General features: G+C 38.0%; 1 protein-coding gene across 2 annotated transcripts in view; it reads left to right on the forward strand.

The window, feature by feature from the left end:
- slc1a2a (solute carrier family 1 member 2a) overlaps positions 1-15,010 on the forward strand; it is a 38,954-nt gene extending 23,944 nt beyond the window's left edge. For both annotated transcript variants that reach the window (XM_084733180.1, XM_084733250.1), the window contains exons 3-11: positions 886-1,038; positions 4,687-4,937; positions 5,035-5,143; positions 6,690-6,816; positions 7,692-7,925; positions 9,435-9,629; positions 10,255-10,389; positions 12,649-12,856; positions 13,997-15,010. In XM_084733180.1, the coding sequence (XP_084589306.1) occupies positions 886-1,038; positions 4,687-4,937; positions 5,035-5,143; positions 6,690-6,816; positions 7,692-7,925; positions 9,435-9,629; positions 10,255-10,389; positions 12,649-12,856; positions 13,997-14,068 (1,484 nt within the window). In that variant the 3' untranslated portion in view covers positions 14,069-15,010. The remainder of the gene's footprint in view (positions 1-885; positions 1,039-4,686; positions 4,938-5,034; positions 5,144-6,689; positions 6,817-7,691; positions 7,926-9,434; positions 9,630-10,254; positions 10,390-12,648; positions 12,857-13,996) is intronic.
- The last annotated feature ends 390 nt before the right edge of the window (positions 15,011-15,400 follow it).

Genomic DNA, 15,400 nt, shown 5'->3' on the forward strand with positions numbered 1-15,400 from the left:
AAGCCGTGATCAGTGAAGGAAACCCCGAAATGGAGTCTAGACTCTGGCAGTGGTGGTTAAGGGACAGCTGATGATCTGGATGAGGATGAGAACTGGACTTCTGATGAGTTCAGCCTGGGCTCTGGATTAGAAGAACTGGAGGAGAACGGGGTGGAGGAGGGTCGCAACAATACCGTGCAGAAATGACAGCTGAAAGCAGCAGAGAGGAGAACAGATTTAAAGTCTTGACACAACGACATGCTTGGCTGACGGGGACTGTGGGTAAATCTGGTTGGTTGACTTAAAGAGGAAACACTGGATGTCTGATTGAGGATAAGTGGGTAAAGGGAGAGCGCGAGAGAAGACAGGCGACATGGACAAATGAGGCGTAAAGATTGTCTTCCTGATTAGAGTTTCATTTGACTGAATCTGAAAAGACAAGTTGATGTTATTTTGTTTTAAGTCAAATCAGGTAAACTTTACTAGTGAAAATAACTCAAATAATTTTAAGTTGAACCAAAAACTGTTCTCAAGTCTTCTGTTTAATTTACTTTAATATACAAAACTTTTATATCTTTCTCTTTTATCAGATATCTCTGTGTGTTTATACAGTGTACAGATGAGTGTTTTATTTTCTTGACATCATTATTTTATAAGCATCAGTAGAGTGAGACATAAATAACCTTTCAAGTTAAGTTACATTAGTCAGACATAATTATCACAGTGTCTGTAGGTAACACTGTGGCATTTTGACTCTCAGAGGTAGAGAGTGTGATGTTAATGAAGACTCCTAAGAGAAAAATGTCACATTTTATTGCCCACAGATGTAAATAAGTTTACAGTTAGTTCCTCGTGTCTCAGAGTCACCTGTCCTCGTGTTTGATTTGTGTTTTCTCGCCAACTCAGGTGTGTTTCTGGGTTCCATCGCTGGAATGCTGCTGCGCCACATATCGCCTCTCCCTCCCGATGTTATCATGATCATCGCCTTCCCTGGAGAGATCCTAATGAGGATGCTGAAGATGCTTATCCTGCCTCTTGTTGTTTCCAGTCTGGTCACAGGTGGGTGAGGCACAGTCTCTACTTCTACTCAATTTGTTGACAACTGTCCTGAAATGAGGGTACACGGTGTGACTCGTTGCCGCTGTCTGGGAGTTCAGCTGCAACGGGAGAGAGGAGAGAGTGGGCGAGTGTCTTCAGGCTTTGTGTGTAGAAACAAGACCTGTGTGGAGGACGGGAGGCACGCAGACTCAAGGATACAGATGTTATTGTTTTTCCACATTTAAAACTAGTGAAAACACAAACCTCACACTGATCCAAACAATAAAACTAGGAGTAGAAGATCAGTATCACTTTATTATAACCTAAGTAATCATAAATTGATAAATTAAATGACAAATTATGTGTGCATATGCTTTATAAACCATTTAAGCAATTGTACAGTTTTGTAAATGTAAGTTGCAACTTTACAGTAATCATCCACATGATGTTATATAGGCAACATATAGGCCCCTTTAGGCCAGAGGTGTGTTTGCTGTTTAACCACCTGTTTGTGTTTGCATATCCGTTGCATTAATTTTTGAGGATCTGCAGAACCATCACTCTGACTGGACTCAGGATACAGATATACTTGCTTTTAACTATGCGTTCCCGTAAACACGTCTACACAACCAAGCACATCAAGGCTGCCTCGGGCATCCTACGTTCATGTGGAGCGATGGATGTGCACGGCCTCAGAAATTAACTTTACAGGAACGCAAATGTGTGGTAAGACCGCCAGGATATCTGGTCGGTTTTGCACGTGCAGGGTTTCACAGGCCTCGTTAGCAATAATACATGATACATCATCCACGTGGAAAATACAGGCACAAAAAATGTATGTTACTTATGTAAATTCATGTATGTAACATAACATTTACAAAAAAATTTGTAATGATTAAGAAATACTTAATATAGTGTAGAAAATGTTATGATATGTGCAACAATAAAATGTCAGTTTAATCATTTCATCAGGATGTGATTGTCATTATCACTTATCAGCTATTATACAGTATAAAAGTTATTATTTTATCTAACAAAAACAACAAATAACACAAATTATAGCGTTACTTATAATCATTAAACATAATTAATTATTGTTTCATTGGTCATTAACAGTGAAATAAGTATTAACACAAGTTTAATTAACTACCACAAAACCAATCATTTTGAGTACTTGTGATTTATTTTTGTGTTTATATTTTATGCAATTTTATACTTGTACTCCACTACATTTAAAAAGGAAATGTGTTTTTTACTTGACTACATTTATTTGACAATATTACTTACTAGTTACTACTTTGTGTTATTATAGATTAGGACAAGATTAACGGGGCTAGCAGCTTATAAAGTACTTAACATTAACTACACTTTTACCATCTGCACACATATTAATGCATCAATAATTATATAAGGAATAATGAATGGGAAGTGGGTTATTAGTGCAAAATAAATGAATTAAATTACTTTGAAGGGGTTTATTTCATAAAAATTACTTAATTAATAATTTGACACTAAATATTAATTTTGAAATTTTTTTATTTGCCATGAAAATTATTTTATTGCTCTTCCAGCATCTTTGATCAGAACTGCTTCCATAGCAACAGTTTGATCTCTGCTAATCAGAAATAACAGACCTGGAATGCCACAGTTGACCAATCAGAATTGAGTATTTAGCAAAGCCATAAAATTCAATATTATAACATGTATTATTCTGAAATGGAACATTCTGCAAAATTTGTACTTTTCATACTTTAAACATATTTTAATCCTATTTCTTGCACACTTAGATTTAAGTAGTAGTAGTCAAGTTTCCAGTTGGTGATGATCACTTGCAAATGTGATATTGAACATATCGTCCACAGCAGTGTGCAGACGCATTGTCTCTCCACAACCTTGCGAGTGAACACAACTTCTTCTAGCGAGCCCTCTTCACCAAACTCAATTATCCTCAGTAAACAATCCACATGTTGAAGGCCACTGTTGTTCGTCACATGCTGTTGTGGAAGGTCGAGGCACCTCGTCCCTCCATGCGGCAACAGATAAACAGAGTTACAATCACTTGCCGTCAGACTGGATAATTAAAAACTGAAGTCAAAAGATAAGACCGATTGTCTGGCTAAGTACAAATGTGTAATTAAGTTTCTGACTGAGTCGTCTCACTTTGGAAGCAATTCATATGAATTTTTGGGTACAGAATTTGTTTTTCCGATATATTTGCACAATATTTCCTCACAGACACAATGGGAGTCGCAATAAGAAAACCAGCACTTCTTATCTGAATGAGTTAAGCCTTCTGTGTGGAGGCTTCAGTTCAAATACTGCAAGCTGCTCTGTCTGGAAACACGACGGCAATTAGAGAAAAGAGCTGATCAATTTAATTATGATGTTTTAGTCAGAGTTCATTCATAAACACCCAGAGAAAAGGTCAGACCTGCTCTTAGAAACTAACTGATGACTAGAACCATATAGGGTTCTTCAGTTTGACCCCATAGCAGAACCTTTTTTAGTTATTTTTGGTTCTATTTAAAACTCCATATTTTAAGGGTGCTAACAAGGACCCACCCATGAAGTTCAAGCAAGAACCCTTTTATATTCCCAGGGTTTCACCTAGAACCCACCGAGGGTGTTCTATCCAGAGACCCTTTATTTGCCAATGATTTCACCTAGAACCCATCTAGGGTGTACAACCTTCAATATTCCAAGGTTTTGATCTAGAATCCAAGCAGGGTGTTCTAACCAGAACCTATTTATATTCCAAGGCTTTCATATAGAACCCACCCAGGGTGGTCTACCATGAGACTTTTTATATGGCCAGAGTTTCATCAAGAACTCACCCAGGGGGTTCTACCAAGAACATTTTAATGTTTCAAGTTTTCATCTAGAAACCAACCAGGATGTTCTAACCCAAAAACCCCAAGTGTTACAGCCAGAACCAGTCCAGAGTGTTCTACCCAGAGACCCTTTATATGCCAAGGATGTCACCTAGAACCCACCAAGAGTGTACTATCAAGAACCCTTATTCCAATGTTTTGTTCCGGAACCTAACAAGGGTGTTCTACCAAGAACCTTTTTAAATTCTAAGGGTTTCATCTAGAACCCACCCAGGGGGTTCTACCAAGAACTCTTTTATGTTCCAGGTTTTCATCTAGAAGCCAGCAGGGTGTTCTACCCTAAGACCCTTTTGTATTCCAAGGGTTACAGCCAGAACCAGTCCAGGATGTTCTTCCAACAGCCTTTTTATATCTCAAGGTTTTCATCCAGAACCCATCCAGCGTGTTCTACCCGGAGGCCCATATCTATCTATGGGATCTGAAAATACTCTCGTCCTCTGAGGGTTCTATGAAGAACCATGTTGTATTCTACAGGTGACAGAAGAATCATCATCCATCATTTTAATAATTTGCTAACCTTGAAGAACTCTTCAAAAAAAAAAGGGCTCTTTGGGTGAAAAAGGTTCTTAATGGAACTTCAAAAAAGGATTCTTCAGAGGCAAATTTTTTGGGGTTGAACCTCAACCCTTTAGGAAGAACCTTTTTTGGATCAGTATTTCTAAGAGTGTATAAAAATGTGTAGATTTTAAATCTCTTGAAAAACATACAGTATGTTTTGATCTATCTTTTTAATAGTGGACACTTACTTCAGTTTCCTGTGAATCTTTCTTCGCTCCAGGACTCGCCGGCTTGGATGCCAAATCCAGCGGCCGTTTGGGCACCAGGGCCATGGTGTACTACATGTCGACGACGGTGATCGCAGCCGTCCTGGGAGTGGTCCTGGTGCTGCTCATCCATCCCGGGAACCCCAAGCTGAGGGCTAACCTCGGACAAGGGAAGAAGAACGACGAGGTCTCCAGCGTGGACGCTTTCTTCGATCTCATCCGAAATCTTTTCCCAGAGAATCTGGTGCAGGCGTGTTTTCAGCAGGTAGGAGTCTCACAAAAAGGTTTTCACCCACCATACAAAGTCTGATTCATATGTCAATCGCTCCAGCTCTTTGTTCTTTTCTTTGCTTTTTCTCCAGATCCAGACAGTAACCACCAAAGTACCAGTGCCCACTAACAGAACCAAAGCTCCTCCACAGTTCACAGTTAAGAGGTCGCTCCAGTTCAAGAGTGGGATGAATGTCCTGGGTAGGTGAAAAGTTAGAAAACACACCCACTGGAGAAAAAGAAATAGCAGTTTTTGAAGAATAACATAAGTTGTTTTTTTTGTTTTTTTTCACTTTCAGTTACATAATAAATAGAAAACACTCAGATAACACATACCACCCCCGATGCTGCACTATCACATTTAATAATAGAAAAACTTCAAAAATTTGAAATATGGATCCAAACCTGTGTCAAAATAGTGATAGACAGTCATGAGTTACATGCGCCAAGTGTCAAGTAAGTTCAGTGTTTCGTAAGAAAATGTTCAAAAACACATCCTATTTTAAAGTAGTTCTGACTGTTCTGACTGCATCCATGCCAAAAAATAATTGCTTATTTCTTGACTCACAGTTTAACTTCCCACCAGAGGTGATTGTCCTGCCCCACGTTTGAGATATCTTTCTAATAGAAAACAGCTAAAAACCCAAACTCCTGTCTGTTTCAACCATCTGTTTCAGATGGTGATATACTGTACCTTACTTACACTGGATACTAAGAACTGCAGCTCGAAAACAGATAATGAGAAACACTCCACCTTAATTTAACAGCTGGAAGTCAAATGTAAACAACATATTAGAAATGGAAAAAATAACTGGAAGTGGAAGTCCGATAACATTTAATGATCATCTTTTTTGATCATTATTTTCTACACCATGAAATAAATCGATATTGTAAGAATGCTGTTAAATATGAACATTATGTTTTCCTCCAGAAAAAAACACATTAATTTCCCATGTTTTCCACAACATATGTTACCACATGTGGCATGTGATTTTGCCCATGTGAAATTCATGAAGTTTTCTGTAAGAGATAAAGTATTGAAAAAAAAAACTCCTTAAATGGATGTACAACTAACAACTTATTTATTACATTTACTTTTAAAAATATTATCTTTTTAATATGACTGCAAACACATATCCAAAAAAAATGTACATTTAACATATGTCAGTAATTATTCTTTGTTTATCCAAAACAAATTCAAAAGTACTATTCACACCAAAATCAAAAATGCATATTTTACTCTTAACTGTGGTGCTATTTATCAATCTAGATAGTTTGGTGTGAGTTGCCGAGTTTTGGAAAGAACGGCCATAGAGAGATTTGCCTTTTCTTGACTGTAATTGCACTAAATGACACTCAAATACATTTGAAAAACTCAACAACAGTGTCTCATTCCAGAAATCATAACCCAGTGCAACAACTCTACAATGCAGTGTACTTGTGTAATAATAAATCAATTGTGCAATATTCTGTTCTGATATCTGGTATCAAAACTGCATCAATAATGAATTTATATAGTGCACTTCAGTTAACTCCTGCATTTTACACTGATTTATAGACCAAGATAGACTGAAGATAATATACATCTACAGAAACTACTTTTCTTATACAGTAGAAAGAAATTAGTTCCATCTACTCTCATTTTATTTGAGAGAAGGCAGACATCTCTACAGCCGATACCTCCGAAACTTAACAACTCCCATCAAAATGATCTGCCTTTAACGTTACAGTATTCTGTGTCTTACAGGTTTAATTGGATTCTTTGTTGCTTTTGGAGTTATCATGGGCAAAATGGGAGAAAAGGCCAAACTGATGCTGGAGTTTTTCAACGTCCTGAATGAGATTGTTATGAGGCTTGTTGGCGCAATTATGTGGTAAGTGCTTATCCACTGCAGGCATCAGTGCACATTCAGTGACACTGCCAAAAACATCCCCCTGGTGTCTCCTCTCCACAAAAATTATACTGATACAGAAAATCCTAGCTAACTTGTACTATATCTTAATATATTCAAAATGCTACTAATAAGAGCTCACTCTCACTCCTAAAACACAGCTGTTTGGTCAGTGCCCCTGTTCTTTAAACTATGATGCTGTAACTACCCTTCCAGCATCATTTCTGGAGGCGTTATGTTTTGATGTACCCTTGAGGTCAGCTGACGTAGAGCAAAGAGCAAAAAAGTCTGGGTATGGAGGAGATGGAGTGGATGAGCAGGTCATATTTATTATTGCTAATTTGACTGTGGAGCTCCGCATGTGCAAAACTGCACCACAGCGTAATAATTTGAAGTGTCCCTACTCGCGGAGGGAACATAGTTGCTTTTGGTGAAACTTTTGCGACCTGTGGCGATGTAGCAAACAACCGAGTGAAATTCCACACTGTTTCACAATGTTTCCGTTTCTGAGATGTTGTGACGTTTTAGCAACATTGCAGCAACATCATTATATTAAGTACACAAAATGCCATGCAGGGGATGTTAAATACACGTTGCAAAAATACCATAGACTACCTGTTACGTTGTAAGACTTCAACAACGTAGCAGAAACGTAAATTGCAGTTAACATCGTTACAACGTCACAAATAGTTCCTCACAATTGCAATGTTGCAGGGACATACTGTGTTTGTAGGGAAAGGCCACCAATCAAGTTGCCTTATTTGACATGTCAAGGATGAGATCATGTTGATAGTATACCTGCAGACATGTATGTGCACAGTAACCCTGCTCACACACATATCCGTGTCTACCTTCAGGTACTCGCCTCTTGGTATCGCCTGCCTCATTTGTGGAAAGATCATTTCCATCGCTGACTTGGAGGTGGTTGCCAGGCAGCTGGGGATGTATATGATCACTGTCATTGTGGGCCTCATCATCCACGGAGGCATTTTCCTTCCACTCATATATTTTGTGATAGTAAAAGAAAATCCCTTCAAGTTCTTCATGGGAATATTCCAAGCCTGGGTTACGGCACTCGGAACGGCGTCCAGGTATGAAGGATTTCTGTCTACGCTCCTGTTTTGTAATAAAGGATTCAGACTGTCTGACCCCAGAGAGCTCAGCATGACTGTCTGTAAATCAGGCCTCATCTCCAACCCGCTGCATGTTTCTGTGGATACTGTGGTTCCCCTTATTTTCAGAAGTACACTCTTAGAAATAAGGGTTCCAAAAAAGTTCCTCCTGAAGGGCTGAGATTCTACTTAGAACCATTTGCTTTTGAGGAATCCTTTTTTTGAAGAAAGAGTTTGTCAGGGGTTCTTTGTATGGCTAAGGGTTCTTAAGAACCCTTTTCATCCATAGAACCCTTTTTAGAAGAAAGAGTTCTTCAGGGATTTCTGAAATCCTTGAAGAACTCTTTTGTCAAGGGTTCTTTGTACCATAATATAATAGGATTCTCAGTAGAACCCCCTGCATTCTAGATAAAACCCATAGAATCTAAAAAAGTTCCCTGTAGAACCTCTGAGTGTGCTGTAGATAAAACCCTTGGAATATACAAGGGTTCTCAGTAGAACCCCTTTAGTATGTTCTGGAAGAAACCCTTGGAATCTAAAAAGGTTCTCAGTAGAAACCCTGAATGTGCTGTGGATAAAACAATTGGAATGTAAAAGAGTTCTTAGTGGAACCCCCTGTGTGGGTTCTAAATAAAACTCTTGGGATCTAAAAAAAAAAAAAAAAGGTCTTTGTAGAACCCCCTTGATGTATTCTAAATAAAACCCTTGAAATTTAAAAAGGTTCATGGTAGAACCTCCTGGGTGGGTTCTTGTTAGCACCTTTAGAAGGTGGAACAGTTCTAGATAGAATCCACAGAGAGTGTTGGAGTGGAACCATTACACCATAGAAGTGTTTAAGGTATAATCCTCCTCAAATGAAACCTTCTATCAGGAACCTAAAAGGGTTCTCCCATGGGGACAAGCTGAAGAGCCTTTTACGGTTCTAGTTAGCACCTTTGTTTCTGAGAGTGTAGTCCTGCTAACAATGGCTTCTCACTTTGCCTCTGTGTGGGATATCTTTCCTTTACTTGATGTTTTATTAATGATTCTGTTCTCTCCTGAGGTGACCTCAGTTCTCTCATGTTCTGGCCTGCTCACTGTTCTGAGAAACTCTTATTAATTATCAGACAAAACATACAAAACAACAGCAGAGCCACAGCTGCTGATTCCTCAATGAGATTCACCCTCAAAGTTTTTTATTCTTTGGTGAAGTTAAACTCATGAAAGCTTTAGCTTACTTTATGTACCAATTAACAGCTAATAAATTACCATAATTCTGTGTGTGTGAGTGGATTTATCTCAGTATGAATAGAAGAATAGTGTAATTAAGTTATTGCAACATCAAGTGTGACCTAGTCAAATTAATTCTCAACAGACGATCTGTAATTTATTTTTTTCTGCAAGTTTATTGTGCCAACTAGGGTGCAGAGTTTGCAAACTGAACCTCGCTGCTGCAAGCTGTTTGTGACCATCATAATAAAGCATTTCTTCCTGTTTTATTCGCCGCAGCGCCGGTACCTTGCCCGTCACATTCCGATGCTTAGAGGAGAACCTGGGCATCGACAAGAGAGTAACACGGTTTGTCCTCCCAGTGGGCGCCACGATCAACATGGACGGCACGGCGCTTTATGAGGCCGTGGCTGCCATCTTCATCGCTCAGATGAACGGGATCTCTCTCGACTGGGGGCAGATTGTTACCGTCAGGTGAGAATGTGGCAGCGAAGCAGATGGCATGACATATTTACAAGGTAACATTTTGGTAATTAATTAGCCACAATCTGCTCAACGGGGTTTAAAATCTGCCCAAACAAAAGAATGACATTATTTCACAAAAAACAAAAACAAAAACAGAAAAAAAAGACAGAAAAAAAGAAGTTTGAATAATTTCAAGGCAACTGGCTTCCCTAATTTTTTTAATTAAAGTGCTCAGGTGCTTGAAAAACTAGTGGTTGCAGTTGAAAATATTAAATTATTAACCATAATTGACTTTCTTTGATGAAATATGAAAAATATATTTTTGGTGTTGAAACTCAAAGATTCAAGTTATTTTTTAAAGAAAAAGGTAAATCATCTCAGCAAAAGATTATATGTTGGGAAACTCAACATTTCTCACAATCAATTTCAAATTTATTTTAATAAAGATCATTTTGATCTTGTTTATATTTAATAACTGAAGCCTCATACACATCTTAGTTTGACTGATTGGTCATTTCAAAGAAATACAGTGACTGAATATTTAAAAAAAGGTGTAATAGTGTCAGTTGGGTGTTGGAGCCTTACAGTCTGTGGTTTGTCCTCCTACTGAGGGTTGAATTTGTCTTCTCTTTAGTATGACCGCCACCCTGGCCAGTGTTGGAGCAGCCAGTATCCCCAGTGCTGGACTGGTGACCATGCTTCTGATCCTCACGGCGGTGGGGCTGCCCACTCAGGACATCAGCCTCCTGGTCGCTGTCGACTGGCTGCTGTAAGTTCAACATTAACGCAAATACTGATTCTAACACCATGCAAGGACTTTGTTTTTGGTTTGTTATCTTATGGTTTGTTGAAGTAACCAATGCAGTCCCACCCCAATCCCTACATTTTAAAACCTTAGAGCTACCTAACGTCTAATGTTTGAATAATTCACTCATGTGCTACTTTAAATGGACAACTTTATAGTCTAATGTTTGGAGTTTGCAGAAGCAGAGTGGAGTACAGTACAGTATCCAGGAAGCTTAGACTTTGGTGTTTCAAAAGGATAGTTCGGATTCACCAAAGTCACATAATAGCACAAACCGACTAACAGATCGAGGCTCCTGATTTCTGCAAGGTAAAATTAGTGATTTTGTCTAAGGAGTTTGGTTTGATTGGAGAGAGCAACATGTGGTTTCCTGCCAGGAAAGGCTGTCTGACAACAAGGTAACGCAATGAAAATATTCTAAATATAGTGTACTGACAACGTCTGCAGTTCAGTGCTAGCTTCTGTGCCAGTACTCCTTCTCTGGAAACATGCCAACCACCGTCTACTGTAGGTAATGCTCTGACTGTTGACAAATCAAAAAAGTTCAAACTGTCCCTTTAATAACATTTTTAAACTATATAAGTCGACTCTGACTGAAAAAATCTAACTTTTCTTCAAAATAAAGTTTTGTATTGCTTGCCTGCCTGGTTGTTCAGTAACAGCTTTCTGTTGCTTTACTCTCTCAATAATGTAAATACAATTGTAATTTTAACCCCATGCTATTTTTTTTTTAACTTATTAACATCCTTTCACTTTTTAATGAAACATATGTGTGTTTGACTTTCTATTCAGCCTGACAACTTTCAGTTTGTTCTCTATTTACATGTACACATGTACAATTTGTACAGTGTGGAGCTAAACCACAGAACTGGTCAAAGTCAGTCATGCACGAGCGTGTCTCATTACAGAGGTGGCATTGAACATGTTCTCTAACATATGTTTTGGAGGTGTAAATAACTAACTGTCAGGCTTTGATGGCTTTTCTGTAGATTTAGAGTTCTGCTCTCCATATTCCCACTCACTGACTCACTGACATCTCTGTGTTCATTCAGAGACATAGTTAACATAACTACAGAACATAATCCGTTTGCAAAAAGAGAAAAGTGTTGGCACATTTTCTCCTCTACTGGCAACAATGCTGACATTACTCAGCTGGGAATAAGCTGCTTGTGGACTGTTAACCCTTGGGCTAAATGATTCATATAAAAGGTGGAAACCCTTTTTAATTGTAAGAAATTAATTAACTGTGAATAACAAATCACATAACATAGTAATCCTCTTCTTTTTGTGTCCTGAGTAGCTTCATATTCTATTGTGTATTGCTGCTACATATCAGTGAAATTCTCTTTACTTCATTGTGTATTGTGCTTTTATAAGGAAATCCAAAATGCAGTTTTTTATCTTTTACTCTGCTAATCTGCTACTCACCAATTAAATACCAATTTCAACACTGTGTAATAAAATTACACAGGAATTTAGTGGAATCAACTAAGCTTGTCTCATTAAATTAACATAAGCATCCAAGTTTTGTAACACTTTATTTGAGGACATGCGCGTAAGATTGTCATTTAACTGCCATAACCATGCCATGACACCTGTCATGAAAATGAAGGAGCCTTTATGGATGTTTATGACTATTGTCATTTGGTTTGGTCATTTAAAAAACAAAAAAAAAAAAAAAACTGGATCCAGAAGATATTAAAACTTGTTCTTTAAAGTCACTCTGAACAATCTGAACTGAACGTTCCCTTGCTACACGGTGTGTAGCTGAGACTGGCCAATATGGAGATTCCAGCCTCACCGGGACTAAACAGAGCCTCCGAGGCCGATGGAGGCCAGTCTGACAACAGTGAATACAGGACCGAGGTGGTTTTCCTTGCCAGGTTCAGCTCCTGGCACCCAGTCAGATAATCTTCTTGAGGTCAAGAAATATATTCATGACTCACTTATATATGATGTCTTATGACATGCAGTGTCAAAACCAACCACATATGACAGTATTATGTAATGTTAAAACATAAAGCTAAAGCTAATTAAACTTAGAAATTCGTAGTATTTACAGATTTGTTTGTCAGATTTGTCTTTTCTGATTTTTGTGGAATCAAAACAAATATTTGTTTGGTTTTTTTGCAATAAAAGAAACACTAAAAAAATGCTCTGTGTTCACTTTTAATTTATTTTATCATTTTTATCTTTCCTGCCACTCTCCTCTTCAACACCCAGGGATCGTTTCCGTACATCGGTTAACGTGGTCGGAGACTCCTACGGAGCAGGCATCGTGTACCACCTCTCCAAACACGAGCTGGACTCCTTCGACCAACAAGCCCGGATGGAGGACTTTGAGATGGCACGGAATCAGTCCTACTTTGAAAATAACACCAACCAGAATGTATACGCTCACCACAACTCAATCTTGATAGACGACTGCAAGGTACATTTCACGTTAACGGACATAGAGACGTGTATGTAGAGAATCCTCCCATCCCGGCTCTGTGTCTGTGCTCGTCTTTGTGTTTGTGGTTCTTTGTCATGTGACCTCTTCTGTTGGTGTATGTGTGTCTAAAATGTAAATAGTAAATGTCATATTTTCCTGTAAAAAAGAAAAAAAAAAAGTTTAAAAAAACGGGTGAATAAGCTAAATAAATATTTCTATATTTATTTATTCACCTGAAAAAGCAGTTTTTGTGATACCAGATTCATCCAAATCAAAGTTTGTTCTTTTTTATATTCCATTTTTTGTTTATCATCCTCAAAAATTCTGTTTAACTTTCATGAAAATCCAAATGAAAGTGTTTCTTTTGAAGCATTAACTACCCCTAATGCATTGTCTTGTACCCAATTATATTTGATATGTATTCGGTTGTGGTATGTCTTGATCTTATTAAGAAACTGTTCTCTATTTCTTTTGTTAATTGGACGTGTTATCTTTCTATTATGTTAATTGGACATGTATTTGTGGCAGCCCTGACCAAATTACAATTTTTACATCTCTGGCCAACTTTTGAAAGAGTTTTGCCAGCCAGTGGTATACATAAAGACTGCTGTTTCACCATGTTTCATCCAAAGCGATGCGTACATTCATGAAATGCCTACCAAAGATCCTCTCCTATCAATATTGTAGCTATAGCTTTCAAAACAAATGAGCTAAATTGTTGTTAGTTTTAGAGAATTTCACTCACACGGTAGAATCCTGTTGATATTTCACTGTTTGTATGATGCAACTTTTTGTTTTTGATGCTAAAGTTGCATTCTGGTTATTTCAGTATTGTAATTCGGTTGGGCAGAGAATCCATAAAATACATGGCCAACTCTGAAAAACTATCCTTGTTTTCATATAATCTTGTAACTGACAAACCAGATTGACATGTAAGCAGCATCACTGTGTCATTGTATCAGTGTCTGAGATGACATGTATTTGAATGCTGGGGACTCACACGTTAACGTCGCCGCCCCCAAAGGTCAATGGCCTGAATGTAACGAGGAAATGGCTTCTCTGCTCCCAACCACTGACTGGTTTCTGAATGACGGTGCCTTGGCCCCATAGTTAGATGTTCTTGATAATTGCTTACAGGTCACCATGGGCAAAAATGGCAAGACTGCAGAGTTCTCTTTTGTTGAGGAGGGACCGTGGAAATGCGAGTAAAGCAAATCAAGATGCTGCTGCGCCTTACCCTGAGTTTCAGCAGCTTTTGCTTTCTACCAACACAACAATATTTAAAAAAGAAAAAAAAATCAGCTACAAAAAGAGGGGGAAAAAAATTTAGCAGAGTCAAGTCTGGGTGGCTACTGGAGCAAACCACAGATGACTCGCCAGCTTGTTTTAGATGTTGCATTTGCACTAACTAGACACAAACTGTATCAGACTGGTGCATTTCGTGCACTTTGTACAGAGGAATAAATCATTCGGTTGACGACACTCAGGGCCTTACTTGGTGCTGCTGCAAGATTCCTGTTCTGTCAACATAAAGAATTCTTCTACCTTGTGCAACAAATCATTTTTCTTTTGTATCAAAGCATTTTCTTTGTAGCTTGAAGGGCAGAGAGATGATGGCTGGATGATGGCTTTGCCGGGTTGATTTGATACAAGGACCAAGTGAGCGAACATAAAAGTTGGTGTTAATTGACTTAGAACAAATCAACAAAATCAGCTCACCAGAATTTCACATATTCACACAGCGGCCATTTTCCTCTGATGTCACACCCAGGGAGGGAAGTTCAAATGTTGAACTTCTGTGTTACAGGCTGAACAGGTATAAACAAAACGCTTCCTAAGCAGCAACTGAAAAAACAATGAATAGTGAAAATCTGGAGGGACATCAGGCACATTTCAAGGCAAAAGAACATATATGACAACATATTAGCTACTGTGAGATGACAGCTAATGTTAGCATTTACCACTTTCAAGCTAATATTACCATCTGATAGTGTTAGATGTTACAATTGGAAAGGCATAAATAATTTTTTCCATTGATATTTCAGAATTTATTTTCCTTTTCATATCCTGTAACAATACCAAACAGTAACATTAGCTATGAGGTGGTTAATGCTAACCTTTGTTGTTGTCTAACGGTAGTTAACAGGATATCAAATCTTTTTTGGGATTGTTGCTGCCAAAACTACCTGATTTCGCAGCAGCTTCCCTAAAAGATTGCGATGTGTGTTGCAAATCTTTAGGATTTTTTGCAATTTTTTTGCAGGAGTAAATAAAAATTGCAAAACAACAAAAACAAAACTTGTTGGTTTTTCGTTGTTTTCAAAGGCAACTTGTTCCACTGCTCTAAGTAACATTACCAAATGCTTTTTTTTGTAAGTAAAGACCTGAGTATTCCACAAAGAGGCAAAATATTTTTTTCTTTTCAACATGTAAAAACACAGAGCACTGATAAACGTCAATAACACTGACAAACCTTTTTTATCTTTTTAGTACTCGGGACAAAGTCAATATTAAAAATAAATAAATAAATAAAACACTGTG

Source organism: Lutjanus erythropterus, chromosome 1 (assembly GCF_056507025.1).
Source record: "Lutjanus erythropterus isolate fLutEry1 chromosome 1, fLutEry1.hap2, whole genome shotgun sequence".
Lineage (NCBI taxonomy): Eukaryota > Metazoa > Chordata > Actinopteri > Lutjaniformes > Lutjanidae > Lutjanus > Lutjanus erythropterus.